Source organism: Pleurodeles waltl, chromosome 11 (assembly GCF_031143425.1).
Source record: "Pleurodeles waltl isolate 20211129_DDA chromosome 11, aPleWal1.hap1.20221129, whole genome shotgun sequence".
NCBI classification, from domain to species: domain Eukaryota; kingdom Metazoa; phylum Chordata; class Amphibia; order Caudata; family Salamandridae; genus Pleurodeles; species Pleurodeles waltl.
Window position 1 is genome coordinate 912132568 of NC_090450.1, and position 22306 is coordinate 912154873.

Consider the following 22306-nt stretch of genomic DNA (forward strand, 5'->3'; position numbering starts at 1 on the left):
TCTGAGCATTAGATGACGTAGAAAAAATTCAGGGATACAAAGACTGCCTGAAGTTTTATAACATTGATGTGCATGGTCTGGTGACATGATCCCTGAACTGTGAAGTTGTTGAGATGAGCACCCCATCGTGTAAGGGACGCATCCGAAGTCAGAACTATTTGGGGAACCGGGTCTGGAAAAGGCTGTCCTTTGAGTAGGTTGGTGGACTTTCACCATAGTAGAGAGATTTAAGCTGTGCGTACTACCAACACTAGATCCTGAAAATGACCCAGAGCTTGTGACCATTGGTAAGAGCCATTGCTGTAGAGGACACATATGAAGTCTGGCATGAGGAACAATGGCAATACAAGATGCCATCATGCCTAGAAGGTGCATCAATGTATTGACTGTGTAAGTTTGATTGACCTGTATCAGAGATTGCTTGCTGAAAATTGTGAACATGTGCTGTATTGGGGTAAGCTAACCCCAATTGAGTATTGAGACTAGCCCTAGATATACGGTTGAATCTGAAGAGGCTGTAGGTGTGATTTTAGGTTGTTGATTGTAAACCCTAACTTGTGAAGAAGGTTTACTACAAACTGAGTGTGAGACTGACTTTAAGTGGTGGCCTTGATCAGCCAGTTGTCCAAGTATGGGAATACATGTATCTGCTGTCTTCCGAGATGTGCCTCAACTACTGTTGGACATTCGGTGAATACCCTAGGAGCAGTTGTGACCCCGAAAGGCCGAACCTTGAACTGATAATGTTATCCCTCCACTACAAACCTTAAATATTTGTGGTTTGCAGGATGGATGGGAATGTGAAAGTAAGCATCCTTCAGGTCCAGAGCCGTCATGAAGTCACCTTTTTGTAGTAATGGAACGAAGTCTTGAAGGGTGACCATGAAACAATGCTCAGACAATATATTTATTTAGCGGTCCGAGATCCAAAATAGGTCTTGGTGTGCTGTCCTTTTTGGGAATGAGGAAGTAGAGTATACACCTGATCCTTGTTATTATATGGGAACAGTTTCTGTAGCTCCTTTTAACAGTAGAGATCAAACCTCTTTCTTTAGAAGAGTGAGGTGTTCTGTTGACATTTGGTGTCTGCAAGGTGGGATGCTTGGGGGTAGGGATTGAAGTTCTATACAATAACCATGTTGGATAATGGATATGACCCAAAGGTCCGATGTAGTTTGTCCATTGATTGTGGTGAAATCTCTCCCCCCCCCCCCCAATGGAGTAAATTGAGTAGAGGGAATGTAGAGGTAGTCCGAGCCGTACGTATTGATGGTCTTTCCTCTGCCTCTGGAATTGTTTCCTCTACATGTTCCTCTGACACTCGAGTAGGAGGAAGAGGCCTGATGTTGCTGTGAGGCGGAATGTTCAGAGGACGTGGTTGATTTGTAGCCACCCCTATACACTGGGCAGTGGGAGAAAAAACCCTGCTAGCTTGAGTTTGCAGAGCACCCATTGCTTTAGCAGTGTCTGTGTCCTTCAATTTGTCGAGGGGGAAGTTCAATTTTTTCAATTTCAGCTTTATTTCGGTAAGACAATACCATAAAAGCATACCGACACAAATCATACATTTCTAAAAGAAAACAGAAGCAATTTGATAAAAGCAGTAAAACCAAACCCATCATAAGATTAAAAAAATAAAAATCCAGGACTCCCCCAAGGTCATACAATACAATTAGATAAAAGAAAAGAATAAGCAATTGATCGATTAAAACATTGTAGAAATACACAGTACACATCACTTTACAAAACACCAAGAATATTATAGAATCACCATAAATACAATCTGTGTGCACAAAACAAATGGGATTGATATCTGACTGTTAATAGGAGTGGCTGTGTACTGGCAAGAAAGTTCACTTGGTCTCTTGAACTATAAGTACGCACAAATAATGATCATTGTAAAAAATAGAATTTCGTGCTTCTTTTGTAAGACATTTGTCCCTAGCATACCAAAGTGCCTCTAAGAATCTTGGCAATGTGCCTACCACCATCACATGTGGTCTTGTTTTGCTAGTTTTTAAGAGCTGAGTGAGAATCACTAATGCCCAACGATTTCTTTTTCCCATACATGCCTATATTCGGCTGAAGGCCAAAAAGAGGCAAACAATCAAGTATTACAAAAGACACATTATTCCAACAACAATAAATATTCATTTAGCGACTAAAACCAACTGTCTGGATAAAAGCAAATATTAATCTTAAAAGCTATAAATAAGAATCAATTACAGTATTACATTTTTATAAAGCCCTTAGAATTTGCCTCCAGTGCCATCAGGGACTTATTTTGCTTTGGTAGGTGAGGACTATTTAAAATAGAATGAATAAATAACTGAATCCTAGAGCCTTAGGCCCGCCTTGTCTCTGATAAATGAAATTGCTAGTAAAAACCGGCTTAAACCAAAAACAACATATGGTATCGTACTAGATCTCAAGAATCTTGCTGCTTCATTATAGTTCCTGATTCCAACGTTCCTGCAAATCGGTCGAAGCCATTTCCTCCTTGGTTTATCATAGGCATTGCAGTTTAAGAGGACATGGTCCGTCGTTTCAGGAGTCTCCATATTACACAGCCCACAAATCACCTCTTGTCTTCTCCCATTGAAGGGGCCCCATTTAGAAGTAAAAGCCTTAACCTGGAGAGTCCCATATCGAAGCTTCATGAATAAAACTTTTGCTCGTCTAGGTTGGATAGTATCTATCCATTCCTCAGCATACGGTAATGGTTTAATGTCCAGGAAACTTAAAGTAAGTCTGCCTAGATCCTTGCTGTAAAGAGGGCTGTTTAAGGTAAAGTCCCAAAATACTTGTTTTAGTTGAATCTTAGATTGTTTTGTTAGTGTATGTGGTTCTTCCCAGTAAAATTTAAGGCCAAGAGTGTAAAAGCATTGTCTTATATAATGGAGCCACGGGAGGGAAATTGCCTTGTCCAAGTCTATAATCTCAATTAGCGCTTGCCTATAATGGATTAATTCAGGGGTAGACCAGAGTCTACACCAGTAGAGCAAGGGCCTCAAGGCTGCCAATTTACCTATTTGTTTCATGTTAATATCATAGGTTAAAGGAATCAGTGGAGTAGATGGAGGGAGACCCAGTACCCCCCTCATAAAATTATTTTCCTGGGTAACCAATGGGGTTAGGTTTGTGAATCCCCAGAGTTCAGCACCATATAGGGCAGCAGCCTGTGCTTTGCACCTATAGATCTCAAATACTGGTGAAACAATACTAGACCTTGAACATTTATAATTTTTGCTAATTGCCATGGAGCTATGCGCTAAGGAAATAGCAGCTTTGTTAACATGCGGTGCCCATGACAATTTAGCATCAAGGAGTATCCCTAGATAATTGAAATTTGTTACTCGTTCCAATGCCTGCCCTCTAATCCGAATGTTTCTCTTAAGTGCTTTATGAGGGTTAACAGTCAGGTATTTGGTCTTGTTTGTATTGATTTCTAATCCCTTCAGGCTGCAGTACTCGCTAAATTTATCTAATAGAGTTTGCAAGCCCATGGGAGTTTGAGATAATAGGATGGTATCATCTGCAAAGAGGAGGGCGGGGACAGGATCACCGTTCAATCTTGGTGAGTCATGGTTGCTTTGCTTCAGATATTGAACCAGATCATTAATGTATAGTGAGAAGAGGGTTGGGGCAAGCACACAACCCGGTCTCACCCCCCTCTTAATAGGTATTGAGTCTGTCAACTCACCCTTTGGCCCCCACCGAACCTTTGCAAATGTATTTTCATGTAGTCTCTCTAGCTGGCTCGAGAGGTTCTCTGGCATACCCTGTTTCCCTAGAGCAGCCCATAAGGAGTCTCTTGGCACTAGATCAAAGGCTGCGCGCAGGTCCACAAATGCGATGTAGAGATGGCCTTTCGTTAGTCTAGTATATTTCCACATTAACGTCAATAGCCTAAAGGCCTGATCGACTGTGCTCGTCTGCTGTCTAAAACCAGCTTGGTATATAGTCAGTATGCTGTTTCCATCTATCCAGCTGTTAATCCTATTCAGCAGCTGTCTTGCATATACTTTTTGTGTGACATCTATGAGGCTGATAGGTCTATAGTTCCCTGGTTCATCCCTGGAACCTTTTTTGAAGACTGGGATTATTTCTGCCCCTTTCCATGTCTCGGGCACAGGACCTCCCCTTAATATAGCGGTACTTAAAAGATTTAGATAAGGTGCCCAAATTTCTAAACTATGTTTAAACAGGTCCCCCGGGATCTTGTCCAAACCGGGGGCTTTCCCCAGCTTGATTGCTTCAATGGCGTTCACCGTCTCCTCCAGGCTAAATTGTAACTCGGGTAAGATGCCCTGGGTGGCTAATGTTTTATGTCTTGAGGGATAGAAATCAAGGCTGGGGGGATCAGAATAAAGGTGTGTAAAATAGTTAACCCATGTATTGGGATCTATATGATGATCAGTAGAAATTTTCCCCTCTTTGCTACCATGGGTAACTATTTTCCAGAAGATCCTAGCATCACTGGTTTTTGCTGCTTCCAGGAGATCTTGCCATTTTTGATCCTCCCAGTTACTTTGGGCAGTTGCCAGGGTTTTCTTATAACTGGCCCTTGCCTGCTGTATGGCCAATTGGTTCTTTTGCTTTAGAGCCTCTATCAGTCTCTTTTCCTCTCCCTACATTTGGTAGTGTACCATGGGCTGCTTGGGGTAATCTGCACCTTCTCCTTTTTGGGCTTGTACCGTGGCTGTTTGGTCAGGAAGGGTCTTAGTGCAATACTCATTGATTGGTGGATGGCCGTGATGGGGATATCAGTAAGTTCATTTTCAACATAAGGGTCTAGGAGATTAGAATATGTATGGTAAATATTTGTCATAGTCTCCAGATTGCCTATTATTGCAGGCCATTTTATATCCCGTCTGTTGTTACTGAGGAAGGGTTGTATCACCACCTTATGTTCTACATATTCCAAATCCAAATCTAGGAGGTGGGCGCTAAGTTCAATTATTAACGGGAAGGGGTCGCTTTCCCTTCTTTTATCTATCTTAAAAGTCATTAATCTTCCCCATGTACTTATACTATGTAAAATATAATCTATTTGAGGTAGAGTTGCCTCTCTGGAAGGTATCCAAATTAAGGCCTCCTTCACCCACTCTACCATTACATGCCCTCAGTCCATGTTTTAATGTAAGGCCCATAAGTTGCAATGCAGCCACTGTGCCTGGGACAGTTTTTTCTATTGTTAAATAAGGGATTGCTCTGGCTCGATCTTCTTCTGCTAAATGTTCGAAACCAGTTATGGGTTCATAATTACAATTAAGGTCACCCCCTATCATAATTGTCTCTCCTCCGGGGATCTTTTTAAGCAAGTCGTCTAATAGAGTTATTTCAGGCGACTCCAAGTTTGTCCTTCTAGGTCTTATATATACATTGAACAAGTGGGATATTATCTTATTTTTTCCCCCCATTACCAACCATAAAATGTCATCTGACTCTGTGGTTTGCATACGTATCTCAACATTTAGTGAGATTTTCACCCAAACAACCAGTCCCCCAGACGGTCTCCCTCTAGCAGCTGAAATTGCACTAATGAAGTAGGTTTTATATCCTAGCTTATACGGCGGGTCTTTAAGCCAAGTCTCTTGGAAGAGACAGACATTGTATTGATCAATATAGTCCTGCCATTCCGGGTCTGTAAGCTTATTTTTTAAGCCTGCTACATTCCAGGAGATCATGGTGATAGGACCCCTCCCGTTTGGGGTTGTAACATTAGAAGTAGGGCTCAAATATGCTGCCGAGTCTTTCCTACGGGGCAAAGACTCCACTATAATCCCTGCCCCTGTAACATGAGGATCAGACCCTATGGGGGGCTCTCCTACTGTTGGGTCCCCAATTAGTCCCACTTGACCCTGATCGATCGGGAGTAGTCAATCTACTCTTTCAAGATTGGAATCGTAGTTTCTCCTTTGCGATCCCTCCATGACATTATACTTAGGCCTCGGGACTAGGGGTTTGGTAATGTAAGGATCCGAACTGAACCTCATCGCATTGATCGTGGGGGCGGCGGTTCTCTGTTCCATGTCAATCAGGCCTCTGGATAAGCTTCCATCCTTAAATGTTAATGCAATAACATCATGTTGCCCCATCCCTCCTGAGATTCTTTCTGCCCTCTTTATATCTGAATGAATTATGGATAGACAGTGTCTTTTAGTCCTAATCCAATGTGTAAGCTTATTCTTTAGGGAATCTTCGTCTTCACTACTATCTATGGCCAATTTTGGGACATTTAACAGATAGACAACATTGGTCCTACTGAGAAACCTATCCCCCACAGAATGTCGATTCCATGTAGTATAATGTTTACGGTCATGAGATGCTTGGGGATGGGTGATCTGGGTAAGCTCCACATTCCCCTTTTGGGGCCCTTTTACCAAGCAGGATTCTCTTCGTGGATTCCCTGTTTTTTGCCATAGATCACTTGCATTACTTTTAGGGTAATTGCGTGGACCAGTATTTTCCCTGTTTACCCCTCTCGTATATCCCTGCGGTTGCTGTAAGATCTTGGCTATAGCTGGGGTAGGGATGGGGTTAGTATTTAAATTTTGAGAACGTGTGGATCTGCCTTGTGGCTGAAATGATATAAGGGGGGTCTCCTTTTCGCACTGAGCTTTGTGGGTACCCCAACCCCCCTCCTTTTCCACAATATCTGATAGGGTTCTTACTTCAAGTTTCAGGTCCTTAACTTCCTGTATTAATCCAGAGAGTAGGTCATAGAGGTCTGCTATAGTTCTTGTTTTATGTTTTGGAGGATTCATTGGTTCTAAGTTGCATGTAGAGATCCGCTCTCTAGGTAACTGTACAATTGGAATAGTTGGATATATCTCATTCAGCAATTCCCCCTCTTGTGTATTCTGTGCTTTATTACTATCAAGTTCTGCCAAGACTGCATATTTATTGGAACATACAACTTCACACTCCTGCTTGTGGCCCTTCTTCCTAGTACTAACTATGGTGCATGGATGTCTAGATCGAGTTGTAGCATCCTTAGGGCTACGAATCCTAATATCGGGTGAAACCTCCCACTCTTGCTGACTAATAGTCTCTGTCACTATATCTTCCTCTAGTTCAACTTTTTTTGTGTAGTAAAAGGTAATCTTTTTATCAGGTCCCTCCCGGACAGTGGCCCTACTACATAATAAAGACTCTACCTCCTCAATAAGATCATCAATTTCGTCTATAGTGCAATTCTCGCCCGCATTCCTGAGTTTTTTTGTAATTTTCTCTTTCCCCCTTGGGGGTTCTGATGCCTTACGTTTTCCCATGCTTTGGGCCACCTATATGATACTTCAGCTCTAATGAAACCAGAGCACAAATATGTATTTATGGACAAGAATAGAAGTAGGTCTAGTGGGGGTAAGCCTAAATGATAGATACGGACAATGAATATGACAAGTATTTAAATAAAGGTTTTTACACTAAAAAATTACAAGTAAACTTCATGCAATAAAGTAGAGAGGCAACGACCCGGCCCCACTTCAAATCTAGCAGGTAATAATGAGAGAAGCACTATGCTGGGGAAGGGTGAGTTCCGTCCTAAGGCCCTCTATAAAAGGACCTTTTTTTTTTTGGGGGTAGGTATTGACACAGTACCTTCAGGCGGCCAGCTACTTGTGAGCTGCCTAAACCGAGTGTCTTGTTGTGAAAGTTAGGGGGGTAGCCCTGCCCTGCCTCTTCCGGGCAAGGACGGGCAAGGACGGGCAAGGACGGGCCCGCCCTTGGCCCGGGCTTCGCCCGCGCGCGTCCCGCGACGGCGGGAGCGCTTGAAGAAATTTAAAGGGCTCCTGCCCCGGACACCTCTGAACGCGCGTCCCGCGATGGCGGGAGCGCTTGAAGAAATTTAAAGGGCTCCTGCCCCGGACACACCTCTGAACGCGCGTCCCGCGATGGCGGGAGCGCTTGAAGAAATTTAAAGGGCTCCTGCCCCGGACACACCTCTGAACGCGCGTCCCGCGATGGCGGGAGCGCTTGAAGAAATTTAAAGGGCTCCTGCCCCGGACACACCTCTGAACGCGCTACGAGGGGGAAGTAAACCTGTGGACCAAATAGGTGCTCCCCATCAAAAGGCATTAAATAAAGCTTGCTGCACTTCTGGCTTGAAACAAGAACACCTTAACCAAGCATGTCTTCTAAGGACGATACAGGTGTTAACTCCGAGCGGCTATGTCTGCTGCAGCTAATGCACATCTAATTAAATTGTTTGACCTTCAGAAACAATTTGCTGTGCACGCTTTGAGAGGTGAAGAAAGTCTTCCATTTCATCCCAGTTTGCTGATCGTATCTTTCAAGCAGCGCCTAGGAATTGGCAATGCGTCAATGGTTGGCCACTTGAGCAGCTACCATTTTTCCAGCTGTGTCAAGTTTTTTGCTTTCGTTTTCTGGAGGTGAATCTCGGGTACCTTCACTATTGGCTCTTTTCCTGACTGTGGTAGTGACAATGGAATGTGGCAGGACTTGTGATTGGATGTAAAGTGGGTCAGATGGAGGTGGTTGATTTATTTTATTCCATATCCCGTGGCGTGATTACACAGGCTCTTTATAAATGTCTCCCACATGTCGAAGCATTCCTGGCAACATAGGGAGAGAATGTATGTCCCTGTGTGTTGAGGTGAGGGTATCAAATACAAAGTCTTGTTCTATTGGATCCTCATGTAATTGTACACTGAGACAGGTAGCAGCCCTGACTATAACTTACTGACACCTTGTGGTGCCTTTTGGAGGGGTGGGGCGAGCACGGTAAAGATCTGGATCTGCATCAATAATAGGATCAGTGTCATAGGAATCCCCAAGAGTCTGGGTCTTGTGGAGCACCACTTAACTCTTCCCAATCCTACAGGTGAACCCTGTGGTGTGTAATCCACTTCAACGCGAGTTAGGCGAATGAGAAGCAGAGTAAGGTGGAAGAGAGGGAGAAGGAAAGAGGAGGGAGGAGGTGGAGATGGAGGGAGGGGCAGAGCAGGAAGAGGAGTTGAAGTAGAAATCTTATCTTTATGTAGCTTCTTAGGTGAAGGAGAGGTATCGAGAACCTCCGAAAATGAGCTTCATGACAAGAATGGTTGGAGGAGCCACAATTCTGCCTGCATCTTTTTTCAGTATGAATTTTGCGCTTCTTATCATCCATAGTCTCTAGGATTGGTTTGATTGGAGACAGAAAAGCAAATTCTGTATGTGCAGCTATTTCCGGCACCTATATTTTGTGGTGCTGTAAAATGTTTGATCCTGAAGGGACAGATGTGGTACTCCCACTCATTGTCAAAGTTGTTGGTGCAGAGGTTGTCGGCTGCAAAGCTTTCAATGGTTTCACTCTGACCAAAACAATAGAGGTTGATAGAAGCCTCAACACTAAAAACTGGAAAGACTGTGGCTGAGTCTGAGGGCGGGGGAGCCAAATCAAGCTTCCGTGCCTGACCATGGCCAGTGGTGGTCCGGTGATCTCTTCCACGTTTTTTTGTTTTGGCAGTCTTTGTGGAACGAGGAGGGGCAGCCTTTTTACTCACGAGTTGCACAAAGGTGATGTCCTGACGCTCGATACCAGATTGCTGGTCTGAATCGGTCTTCAATCGAGAATGCCCCTTTTGCTCTAGCTTCTCCTGCGCATGTTCATCCCCGAAAATATCTGGCGTGAGCTTTTGCCTCGAGAGTGCTATTTCCATGCTGCAAGCTCTTCAGTTTGGGAGTGTTTTCTTGGACCGAAACGATCGGCATGCATCGCAGGTGGTCTCGTTGTGGTCTGGACAAAGGTTGCACACTAGATGGTAATCTGTGTTTGCAAATTTGGCGTGGCACCAAGGGCAGAATATGGATGGAGTCTGTTCCATCAGGGTCCAATATTCTTCAGTGCCACATGGAGATAGGCCTCAGGCCAGGTGAGGCCCTCCCCGAAGGGTACATGGTTGAAGTTCGACACAATTTGATCGAGATTATGTTAAAGAAACACAATCGATGTACAATAACGTTGATAGAAAGTAAAAAGGGAAAGAGTCTGGAACCAGAGTAAGTAATTACGGAAACAGAAAAAACACGTCCGAATCAGACGGCAGAGAAAAAAAAAAACAGTCTAACCAAGAACTTGACACTCATTCACAATTTCATTGATAAGGAGGAGCCACTCGATTCCATGACTGAAAACACTTCTCAAAGAAAAACATGTTGCAGCACTCAGAGTCCAACCCTAGATGGCAGGATAACACACAGCATGTGTATCTACAACCACACAACAAATTATTTATCTTGTCCAAAGTTAACCTCAGTAAAAACAAAACAAGACTTATTTGCTTGAATGTGCAGATGATCCTCATGCCTTAATGGTTTTACTTTCAGTGTCACTGTATTGCCAAATACAAATGCATACTACACGTCAGGGAATTGAGTGTAATACAACTATCCTTTCAGGAAACTTTGCATCCGTGTCCCATGCAGCAACACCATCAGAGTATACATGCTAGATTTGTGCAAGTAACTGCTAGAAAGGTAGAAATTACTATTGCGCAATGGGCGACTCCCTCCATGCTGCTAAATTTGTAACGCACTCACTTGCAAACCCCCTCGCCAGAAAATGATAAAGCAGTGAAACATTGGACAACTTAGTGGCGAAGTAAGGAGAAAAAAAAAAATAGTGAACCAAGCTAGATGTAGGGTGGAATTTCAATGCTTCCCCTGTTGCTTTCTGACTCAGTGAGGAGTCGAGGCTTTTAAGTTATATCGAAGGCCTGGGATACTGAGTGAGAAGTCAGGATTCAGTCCAGTCCTTTCACATAGTTTATTAGATTATAAGACAGCACACAATGTCTTGCGATGCAACTACACCCTCCTTATACCCCACCCCCCCAACCAAACAAAGACAGTAAAGACAAAAAATGAAATCCCTCAAAACAGCATGGAAAAACTCAAATTATGACGAAATATAATCCTGCCAATGTTTAAATGGTGTGCAACACGCATTAGAGATTCCGATACTTCCTGCAGAAAGAGCATGAAAAACAAAATCAACAAGGAGAGAAAATAAAGTGATCCTAAAGAAAAATGGAAAGAGTAGACACTGGAATGAACATTTGACATTTCATAACGAGAAGAAGTTGAAAATATCCAAATACATACCACAGTCACTACACAGAAATATCATCTGCAGTCTTGGTGAGGTAGATGTACTTTTTAAAGTAACACCTTCTTGGGGATAGAAGGGGGTGGGGTTGGAGGTTTTATTTGGGGGGGGGGGGGGGTGGAAGATGTCAGTGACACTCCTGAGGCGGCCTATAATGAGAATTGACAGATCGGATAGTGTAGGTCTTGAACAATTTTAACGAATGCCGGGGTGCTTCCCTGCCCAGAAAGGGCCATAATAGTGCCTGCTTCACTGTGGGTGAGCTAACTTAACATTGGCACACAGGTCCAAAAAGGACACCTTGCTCAAAGATATGCTACTTAGACTCCTCACAACAAATGGACCAATGGGGAGACTTTAATCTTGTTCCAGATTCTGCACTGGACAAATGGGCGCAGAGGGTGGGACAAGCTGATGCATTTACATCAAAGGACCTAAGCTGGCTGCACGAGGTAGGCCTCTCTGATGTATGGAAGTCACAACTCCCAACTACAAGGGGTTACAAATTTTTCCCATATCCCACCAGACAGGCCCAGATAGGTTATTTTCTAACCTCTACACATTATGTCTTTCCCCGACCACTCTCCCATCACAATTACATTCCAGGACCTCCCCAACATCACTCAGACCATGGTGACTTAACTCGCACCCGACCTAGGATTCCACTCTTAAAGTCAGGAAGGGGAGTCAAGCTTTTCTACAGACGAATGAAGCTCCCAACACCATCATCATCATGCTCTGGGATACTTTGAAGGCAGTCAGAGAAAAATTAATAGCTATCTCCACACGACTGAATAAAATCAGAAAAGCCAAACGCTTCCCTACATGAACAAGTTTGCACTCTTAAACTGCTCATTAGCAGTCTGGGTCCCAACAGTGAGAAGACAGTTGACTCTAGTGTGCAAACAACTTAAGGCCTTAGATACTGATATAGCTAGTATGCCCTCCGCCGCTTAAAGCAGAAATACTCTACTGGAGGGAATAAAGCTGGATGACTCCTGGCTAATAAACTCCAGGCTCATGCACACAGGAACAGGGTATCAGAAAACCATTTACAGGCTCGGTGAGTGGCATGCAAGGACAAGAGATGGCCCATACCTTTGAACTTTATGCAGACCTCTACACTGCAGACCCAGCAAACAGTCCCCGCCCATCCCGCCACCTCCCTAACACAGAGGCCAACTCAGCTACTACCAAACTAACCCACCTCCCGCTATCCAAAGCGCAAACCCTGGAAGTGGATATTCACTAGGAGAAAGTCCTCTATGTCAGTCAATTGAAACCAGGGAAGGACCCCAGATTTGGATGCCATCTACAAAGCATTTGCCACCAAGCTGGCCCCACTTCTTGCTAGACTACACAACTCTTTCTGGGACACAGGGGTTCTCCCAGGGTCCTTTACGAGGGGCAGTGATAGTCCTCCCCAAGAGTGCTCCTCCTATTGCTCCATTCCATCCATTAGTTCTTTTTGCATTTAGCGTCCCAAGTGGAAAGGGAATGCCAAGACGTGGGTCCCATGCTCACTGCACCAGTGGATTCAAGCTAGCCTAGCTGATGAAGGGTGATACCCTCAAACCAGTTCTAGGATGCTTGTTTCTGGTCCAGGAAGGACCTGGCTTGGCAGTTCGGGCTGGACTGTTCCCATGAGTAACAGGGTCAAGACTGATTTGCATATGGAAGGGTCCAAACTCAGGCGGGGTGGTAAGCAAAAAAAAAAAAAAAATATTAATTAAACCCAGATCATTGTGACTGGGACGGAATGCTGAACAGTGCAAACATTCACTCCATCATCTGTTCTCTTAAACAACTTATGCACATCCTGGTGGATCCTGACCAAGTAGGATTTATACCAAAGCAGGGCTGCAGTGATAATATCAAACACCTCCTCCATCTTATAAAGCCCCCTGCTCTCAAACCCCAGCTCTCCTTCCATTGATAGACACTGAAAAGGTGTTCGATCGTGTGCACTGGCCATTACTGTGGTGGGGGCTCAACAGCATAGGACTGTGCCCGCGATTAAAGTTATGGGAGATGTTAAGTTACAATTACCCTATTGCCCAAGTAAGAGTCAATAGCCTCACTTCCCATGCCTTCTCCCTTGCTATAAGCACATGCCAATCTTGGACCCCCCCCCCCCCCCCCACCAACTACTGTTTGCCTTCTACATGGAGCTGTTAGCGGACAGGATTTGTGGGTCCCTGCAGATGGAGGGCCACACCTTACGTGACCAATACACATGATAGCAATGTTATTGTAACCCTCACACAACCTTTCGCACCCTTACCTGTCCTTCTCAGTGCGATAGAAATTTGACTGTTGCTGGCTTTAACATCAACATTCAAAAGCCACATGCCATTAATCTTAATCTTAATCTTATGATAGCACAAGACAGATGGATCCAGTATAAGCTCTGCCCTACATTTCTGGATGCGTAAAGGAATCTCCTGGTTGGGAAGCATTGCTGAGGTAAAAATGACACCATATCCCTATGATATAGGATCCCAAGCAGACACTCCCTCTGAAACCACCCCCGCATCTGCTCAGAAAGATACAACACCTGATTGAGGCTTTTATCTGGGCAAGCAAAATACTGCCCTTGGCTTGTGAGAGGTTTTACCAATCTTTAGTTCAGGGAGGCATCTGAATATCCCATGTACTACCTAGTGGCCCAACTGCGCTAGGTAGTAGAATGTAACAGACCTCTCACAGAGAAATACATGTGCCTTCATGAACCAAAGTATAACTAGGGCACACACATGAAAAGTTCCTTGGCTTAAAAACAGCATCGCCCTCCGGCAGTCTTTATCGCACCAGTCACCCGTGTCACGGTAGAGGATTGCGACAAGGTCAAGATATCTATGGGCCTATCGTCACCAGATTTCCCATTCACACCCATTACAAGCAACCTAGAATTATCACCTGCAGTGGCTGGCCATGCGTTTCAAGCCTGCCAAACAGCCAACTGTAAAAGGCTGGGAGTCTTATTAGATCACAATGGCCTTATGCACATCCCACAACTTCAAATGCATTATGGGTTACCGGCTGAAGAGATCTACTGTTATGTAGTCCTTAAACATTGGGCCTTTAAATCCTCAATTCGCCCTCTGGCAGAGAGACCCCTCACAAAATCTAAAAAGTGGCAGATTAGAAGTGATGATAAAGACCTCCGTTGTAACATTTATGCCTTTAACAAATCCTGCCAAATCTCCAGCACAGAGGATATGGGAAGCAAAGATAACTCAACTATTAACACAAAGTGGACAACACATTACGCAGGGTACACACCTCATCCTGTAGTGCAGTGGGACAATAAGCCTTATTTAAGGTTTCCCATTGTTACTATACCCCAGTAAGGGCAACTAGATGGAGGATCTGCAAGTGAGATGTCAGTAGGCACCACTATGGTCATGTAGGAGCCCTGTCCAATGATCACTGGTGCTGCCACAAACTGAAATACTTGGAGGAAGTACTCATACATTAAAGTGATTCTCAGCTGACATGCCTAATTTGCCCAGCTATGTTCTTCTAAGGCTGCCAAACGCACTAGCATATCCATTACATTCCACCAAGGGAAAGCCCATTACCATGGCACTCTGAAGCAGGCTGTTAGCTGTAAGTGAGGCACCAACTCCAGAGCTGATCACATAGACTAGCTGTTTAAATTGTGAGACCGCGTTGGGATGGAGAAAGTTATGGCCTCACTTGACGCCAAGTTGCCACAGTTCCATGAAATGTGGGGCACCTGCATGCAATATTTAGCTCAGGAATTTCGAGAACTTTCTCCACATCTTGAAACTTACAGCCTGAGTATTTGGGATTCGGAATGAGGAGATGCTTAGGTTGGTCACAGATGCCCTTTGACTCCCCACACTCCAGTCAGCGATACTGAGCTATATGTGAAGATCTATCAAGGTGTTAAAGCCTGTCTTCCCCCTCCTTTTAATCCCTGCTAAATTTCTTAAAAGAGACTCTCCCTGACCCCCTTTCCTATTGGTCCCCTTCCTAGCACCCCTCCCTGTTCCAAATACTTGACCCTTCATTGGATGTTTCCTATTGTGCCTCGCCAGCCTTTGGATGTAGGCAAGTATGTGCTCTCCATTAAAAATGAATAAAATTGGTTTGAATAATAAAATAACATCTTCATTATAGTAGGTGGAAAGGAAAGCAGCATTCAATCCAGTCTAGAAGGCGATTCTGAAATGTTCAAACCAGTGGTCTTCAAATGGAGAATCAAGTAGGACTAGAACTGCACAACAGTGAACTATACTTTTAAAGTTTTTCAAAGGATTACCTGAAATAAGGAAACTACACACCTTTAAAAGGGCAGACTATACACAAAGGAAAGTGAGATTTGCAAGGCACATGAACAAAGAACACATCCTCCTATCAGTAAAGGATAAAGTTGGGAACCCATAAAAATATAAAATAAAATAAAAAAGGATAACTAATGCTTTATCCGGCATTATAATGGAACATACAGTAGGTACTTTACGTTATGCAAAAAAAAAAAAAAAAAGTCCACCTAGAACTCTTGCCACCCATCACTCTGAAAGCATTATTCTGCACTGGCGTGGATGGTCTTTGCACAAAAGCACCATGGAAAAGATACAGATAAGCATCATGGATAAGATACAGATAACTACAAATATGTTGCAGGTCGAGCAAGTAGCATTAAGCATCAAGGAAGTGGACAGTTTGACTTAAGATGTGTTGCATTGATGAAAGCAGCTTGGTTCATGGCCACATAATAGTATTTATTTTTAATTACAAACAGAAGAAGTCGGCTAAGGAGATTCTGCCTCCTTTTTCCACCACAAGATCCAGGCCATCTACGAAAGCTTCCGGTCACCGGAACCTGCAACCAACACCACGCCCCACAAAGAAACCACCCGGACCATCCACGCTCACCACAGAGGAAACAGCATGAACAGCATCCATTCCTGAGCCCGCTCAGACACCTGCCCGCACCACATATACATTAGCCAGCGCATCCATCGCCCCCAAGCTTCGTAACACAACTGCTCCAACAGCACGGGCACCTTCCCGGAGGATTGGCAACAAGCTGAAATACTTTCTCTTCTGAAGAAACCTTCAGACGACCCCATCAGAACTAAAGAATTTCTGGCCCATCTTGCTGCTACCCTACCCCGACAAAGTACTAGAGAAATCAATCAATGCACAACTACGGAATTTCATCGAGGCAAACAACTACCTGGATGCTCCCAGTCCGGCTTCCGCAGCAATCACAGCACAGAGACGGCACTCCGAGCAGCCACAGACGACATCAGATTACTCCTAGACCGCAGCGACACTGCAGCACTCCTACTCCTTGACCTCTCTGCAACTTTTAAAAAGGGTCTCCCACAGCACGCTGCGCACCAGACTCAACAGGAATCCGCGGAAGAGCCCTGGAATGGATCCACTCCTTCCTCTCGGGGAGGACAGAGGGTCAGACTCCCGCCCTATACCTCCAGGCCCACAGGAGTCAACTGCAGAGTCCAGGGAACCTCACTGAGTCCCACATTGTTCAACGCAAACATGGCCCCTCTTGCTGCCATCATCAAAAGCCACGGTATGAACATAGTGTCATATGTCGGTGACACACAACTCATTTCCCTCACTGAAGGCCTGGACATGGCCAAAAGGAACATTCACGTAGGAATGGAATCAGTCGCAACCTTGATGAGAGAAAGCTGCCTCAAGCTCAACTGACAAGGCGGAGCTCATCATCTTCGGGAACGACACCTCCGCTTGGGACGACTCCTCGTGGCCCACATCCCTCAGCATCCCACCACCCCACCCCTCCCCCTTGCACTGGGCAAGCACGCCTGCAACTTAGGAATCATCCTCGATTCCTCCCCTCTCTATGACCAGCCAGGTAAACTGTCGTCTCCTCCTGCTGGCGCACACTCCACAAACTTCAGAAGATCTTCAGATGGATCCCAGCAGACTGTCGCAGGACAGTCACCCACGCCTCAGTCACGAGCAAGCTCTACTACGGTAATGCCCTCTACGCCAGCACCTCAACTAGAAACATAAGAAAACGTCAACTTATTCAGAATGCCACCGCCAGACTCATTCTGGACCTCACTCGCCGAGAACACATCTCCCAACACCTCCACTGGCTACCAGTCGAGAAGCTAATCACTTTCAAGCTTCTCACCCACACGTACAAGTACATACACAGCGCAGGACCAGCCTACCTGAACCACTGCGTTTCCTTCCACACCCCCTCCAGATCCCTCCGCTCAGATGGCCCTGACTGCCATCCCTCGCCCACGCAAAACCACAGCCGGAGGATGATCTTTCACCTATACTGCAGTAAAGAGCAGGAACAACCTCCCCCTGCACCTCAGGCAAATCCCGTCGCTCACCATCTAGAGGAAGAATCTCAAGATGTGGTTCTTCGGGTGAGGGGCCCCACCCACCCCAGGGCCTTAAGACCTTCACAGTGAGTGGCCACGCTTTAAAAATACGGAGTCATTAATTGTGATGAGAGAAAATTATGTTGCAGCTAAACAAAGTACTTAGTAACTATCCTAAATTTTAGTTGCAATACATTTTGACCCAAAACTTTATCAACCTAGGATGTAGAACATACTCCACATACATGCATTCAGAATGTGGAGGAGTATTCAAAAGAGCAATGCATGAAAATGTATTACACTTCATGTAGCGAATATAGAAACAATCCTAAAATATTTAGAAAATCAATCAGACTGATCAAAAGAAAAATCATCAAGCTTATGTTCAATACTCTTAGTATTTATAGTGGAAAAGGCAACTAATCATCAAGCTCAAAGGAAAAAAAGCAAAGCTGTTTGGCACACACCGATTCACATAACACCATAAATATCTACCCGTTTCTAAAAGATCATACTTTCGCATTAACAAACATTAGTACACTAGAAGTGTAACCAAACAGAACCACAAACAAGTCAAAAAAAAAAAAAAAAGAGGAGGACTGAGACGGAATATCCAGAGCCAGATGAATAGTGCCTGAATCTAGGAAGCTTTACAGTGTCATACTAATGGTAAAAAGCTATTCAGAGAACACAATTGTTGTTGCAATTATCAGAAAAACAGATAACTACATTTTGGCATTCCAGCATCAATTGGTAAACTGCATCCCCTCAACAGAAATACAACCAAACTTAAAATTAGTTTTGGCCTCAATGAGTTTCACTGGGAAGATGCAGATGCTGACATGCACTTGCTACTTTGGACGTCTCAATTAAAGCACCAAGTAATGGAAGGCAAGCACCCGTTACCCTTGGTACTGCCATTACATTGCGTTTAGATCATATGTGCCACTCTAGACAGGCACCATACAAGTGTTTAAACAGGCCATACAGCTTATTATTCTACCATATGACAAAGGCGTTCTGAGGGTAAAATGTAAACTGTATATTGCTCCTAGTCAATAGGCATCAACATTGCTAACATATAAAGATAGAATATAGATTTTAAAGCATCTTACCCGGCAAACTGACATCTGATTAGTTGTAAGTGTTCCAGTCTTGTCAGAACAGATGACCGATGTACAACCCAGGGTTTCAACAGATGGTAAGCTCCTGACAATAGCGTTTTTCTTTGCCATTCTACGTGTTCCAAGCGCCAGGCAAGTGGTGATGACTGCAGGCAATCCCTCAGGAATAGCAGCCACAGCGAGAGCCACGGCTATTTTAAAATAGTAGATTGCACCCCTCATCCAAGAGCCTCCATGAACGGGATCGTTAAAGTGGCCAATGTTGATTATCCAGACAGCAATACAAATAAGGGAGATGACTTTCGACAATTGTTCACCAAATTCATCTAGTTTCTGTTGAAGTGGAGTCCTCTCCTGCTCAGTCGCAGCCATTTCATCACGAATCTTGCCTATTTCAGTGTTCACACCAGTTGCAACGACTACACCAATGGCTTTGCCAGCAGCAATATTCGTACCCTGCATAAGAAATCGGTGCAGCAGAAAAAGGGAGTCATTACTGATCTGAAAACTAGATTCGTGCGTGGGTCTTCGTACCAACATCTTGTCCACAATTTCAGATTCACACTGAGCCCATTCCACATACCTCATACCCGTACATAAGTCATTCAAGACTGTACATCTTTCTCAGAACCATGAGACATTTCTATATTAAGGAGGGATCGCACTGAAAACTGAATATATAGGAACAGCCAATATGCTCAATATCTGCAATGTTCATTTGACATTCCATATCTTGGCCTGCATGGAACTGAAAACGCAGTAAGCCTGTGTTTTACCTTTAATCAAAGGTCAGAGTAATCAAATCTGTCTACGTTTTGCACTACTTGGCCAAGAGCTCCAGCTACAATTTATAGGTAGGAGTTTAAGTGTAAAACCTTGACATCAGAGGGAATGTGTACTTAAATTTACAGCTAAGAATTCCTGCAGACGAATGACTACGCCTGCGTGCATTAGTAACTTGAACCCTTCTTGCAAGGCAGCAAGAGCAGAGCTGCACCTTAGCGTTTAGCTTCAAATGTGCTAACTATTCATTTTGGTAGGCAACAAATCCTGCATATCTATTAAGGAGCAAATATGTGCAGTGTTAACATAATTTTAACTACGAAATCAAGCTGACAGTTGCATGAAGTCCAGCCAAGTGTACTCGAAATATGTATATGCAACAATTAATGCCAGCCCATGCAACTATCAAACACAGCTACTGATTGGCAGGAACAACATGATAGCTTCTGATAAAACTACATTTATAATTCATTTGTAGTGCATCAATCGAACCCTAGATAAAATCTGAATAAAAACCATTAGTCAAGGGTCACAAAAAATGTGTTGCACAGGATGTGCCAATATACTTTTTGGTAGAATTTGCTGATGATAAAAAGCACAATTAAAGGCAATATTTCTTCTTGAAATACTATACAAAGCCTCTTGCATGAAGACCTGTGCATGTAACATGCTCTTTAGTGGCAAGGTGCAACTCATATGACTGCCTTCTACCAAGAGAGTAGTGGGCAGATATCAACCACGCAGACAGATCTAGCTATTAATAGATGACATCACCCACCCAGAGGTATCTATAAAGCAATAAACGTTTCAATATTAATTTTGCAGACTACAATAAATAAAAACAAAAAAGGTTTAAAAAAACTATTAGGAGAATGCAATTTAATAAGTACAATAGGCAACACCCACACTGCAAATGCGAGACTACTATTAAGAACATTAGGCACTTACAGAAAACAACATGTTCTTTTTGTCTTGGTTCACAGCACGAGGATCAGGTACAGGATCCGTATGTTTGATAACTGAAACGGACTCACCTAGGTAGGGGGGTTAAAAATTAGGACAGTGACGATAAATATCCTGAGAAAATCTGACACTGATGCAGGTGACAAATTGCACAATTTAGCGTTTACTACAAGGTTACGTTCACATTGGCATAAACTGCTTACCAAAACAGAAGGCAACCAATGAAACCGTGAATAAAACATTAGAAAAAACAGATTTAAACATATTTCTGGTGGCCCACGTGTTCATTTTAATTGGGGTAAATAAATGCTTAACAGCCAAAGCAAAACTAATGCTTTGAAATGAACTAGCAGATGACTCGGTTAGATTAATGACTCTGTAGACCGCAGAGCAGCACTAGAACTATGAAAACGGCCAAATAAACTTATTTGTAAAGGGTAACTCTACAGCTCACGGATGTCCATCTATATGAAATGCAAGGCTATTATAATGGCAATACCTCCATGTTCCCACAGATGTCTGAAAGTTATTCACTCACACTGATGACCAACTCAAACCAATAAAATTACCTGCATGTTAATTTTGCTAGCCCTCAGCTGCTCAGTCTTCAAAGCTGGTTCACATCTGCCTGGGACCTGACAGCAGGACCAGAAAGCTTTTCTAGAAGGACATTCATTTTTTCCTTCCGTGCTTCCCCTGCATGAGCTTCCCTCTCCACAGGGGATAACCAACCCCATGTCTCATCCCATTTCTTATGTGTTGGGACCTGCAAGGCTGTTGAAGGGCACATTCGCATGGACGGCATTGGTGGGTGTTGCAAAAGAGAATACTGAAAACGGAAACCTCCAGAGGGACCTTATTAAGCCCACACTTCTTCCCTGGTAAGTGGAACTCGGATTCAAAAGCCCAAAACACTATGAAAGGGTAAAGATGGCATATGTCCTTGCCAGGCTCAAGAAAGCTGTGTGTGTATTGGGGTAAAACCGGGGTGGTGAGTGTGGGGCCACGGAAGAGCAACTGGAGCACACAGAAGACCACAGCACTGCCCCCATGACCTCGAGCAAAACTAAAATGCTCAGGGAGGTGAAGGGGCTGCTGCCCCACCCCACGGCCAACATGGATATTCGGCTGTGTGGCTTGCAGCTCCGAACACTTGATCCCCAGCCAGAATCCGCTCCAGAGCATTTGTTAACTCCCTGGACTGAGGTAGTTCCGAACCGTTCACGAGTTTCCCCAGCCTTTACAAGCTCCACAGCCTTTACTAGATCTCCAACCTGGACCACCTTTGAGGCCTTCATTAGCTCCCTGACCTTTGACAGTTTCTCACTACTAATGAGCTCCCTATGTCTGCACCAGCTCTGAAGCATTCATTAGCTCTTTGGTTTGCTGCAGTTTCCCACCCTTCGGGAGCTCCCCAGCCTGCACGAGCAGCACAGTCTTCACTAACACCCTGGCCTGGATATGAAGTATTTTTGAGCCTTTCCTGAGCTCCCCAGCCCACAAGAGCTCTTTACACACCACTAGCTCACCGCACCCTTCTGATCTGTTGCCTTGAAGTAGGTCTCAGCTTTTCAATAGTACCACAGGTACAAGCTGAACTCTTATTCTGCACAGGAATAGTTTTTAGTTTGTTGTTGATCATGATGGTTGAGGAAAAAACAAAAAAGCCTTTAAAGGATTAGTTAATGGAAGCAGAGTGATTCGATAACCAACGTTAACAAACCATCTTTTAGCAAAACTTGTTATCCAAGTGGTTACTCTGGCTACTGAAACTGCAGATTTGTACAGAGGCGCCCAGTATAAGGCCAACCAGTGTTTAATGAAGTCATGTGACAGCATGGATAGAGCAGATTATGAATCAAAGAAAAATAAAATAAACGTAAATGCAAAGACCCTCCAAAAGGCAAAAGTAGCTCACACCACCAATTGCCCCTGCTGGATGTCAATGCCAGGACCAA

General features: G+C 44.1%; 1 protein-coding gene across 3 annotated transcripts in view; it reads right to left on the minus strand.

Annotated features, from left to right (window-relative positions):
• Positions 1-22306, minus strand: part of ATP2A2 (ATPase sarcoplasmic/endoplasmic reticulum Ca2+ transporting 2) — a 263413-nt gene that overhangs the window by 152526 nt on the left and 88581 nt on the right. For all 3 annotated transcript variants that reach the window (XR_011199488.1, XM_069214880.1, XM_069214879.1), the window contains exons 7-8: positions 20334-20419; positions 18594-19058 (exon numbers count right to left, since the gene is read on the minus strand). Coding sequence is in view for 2 of the 3 variants with exons in the window: in XM_069214880.1 (XP_069070981.1) it covers positions 18594-19058; positions 20334-20419 (551 nt within the window). In the remaining variant the exon portion in view is untranslated. The remainder of the gene's footprint in view (positions 1-18593; positions 19059-20333; positions 20420-22306) is intronic.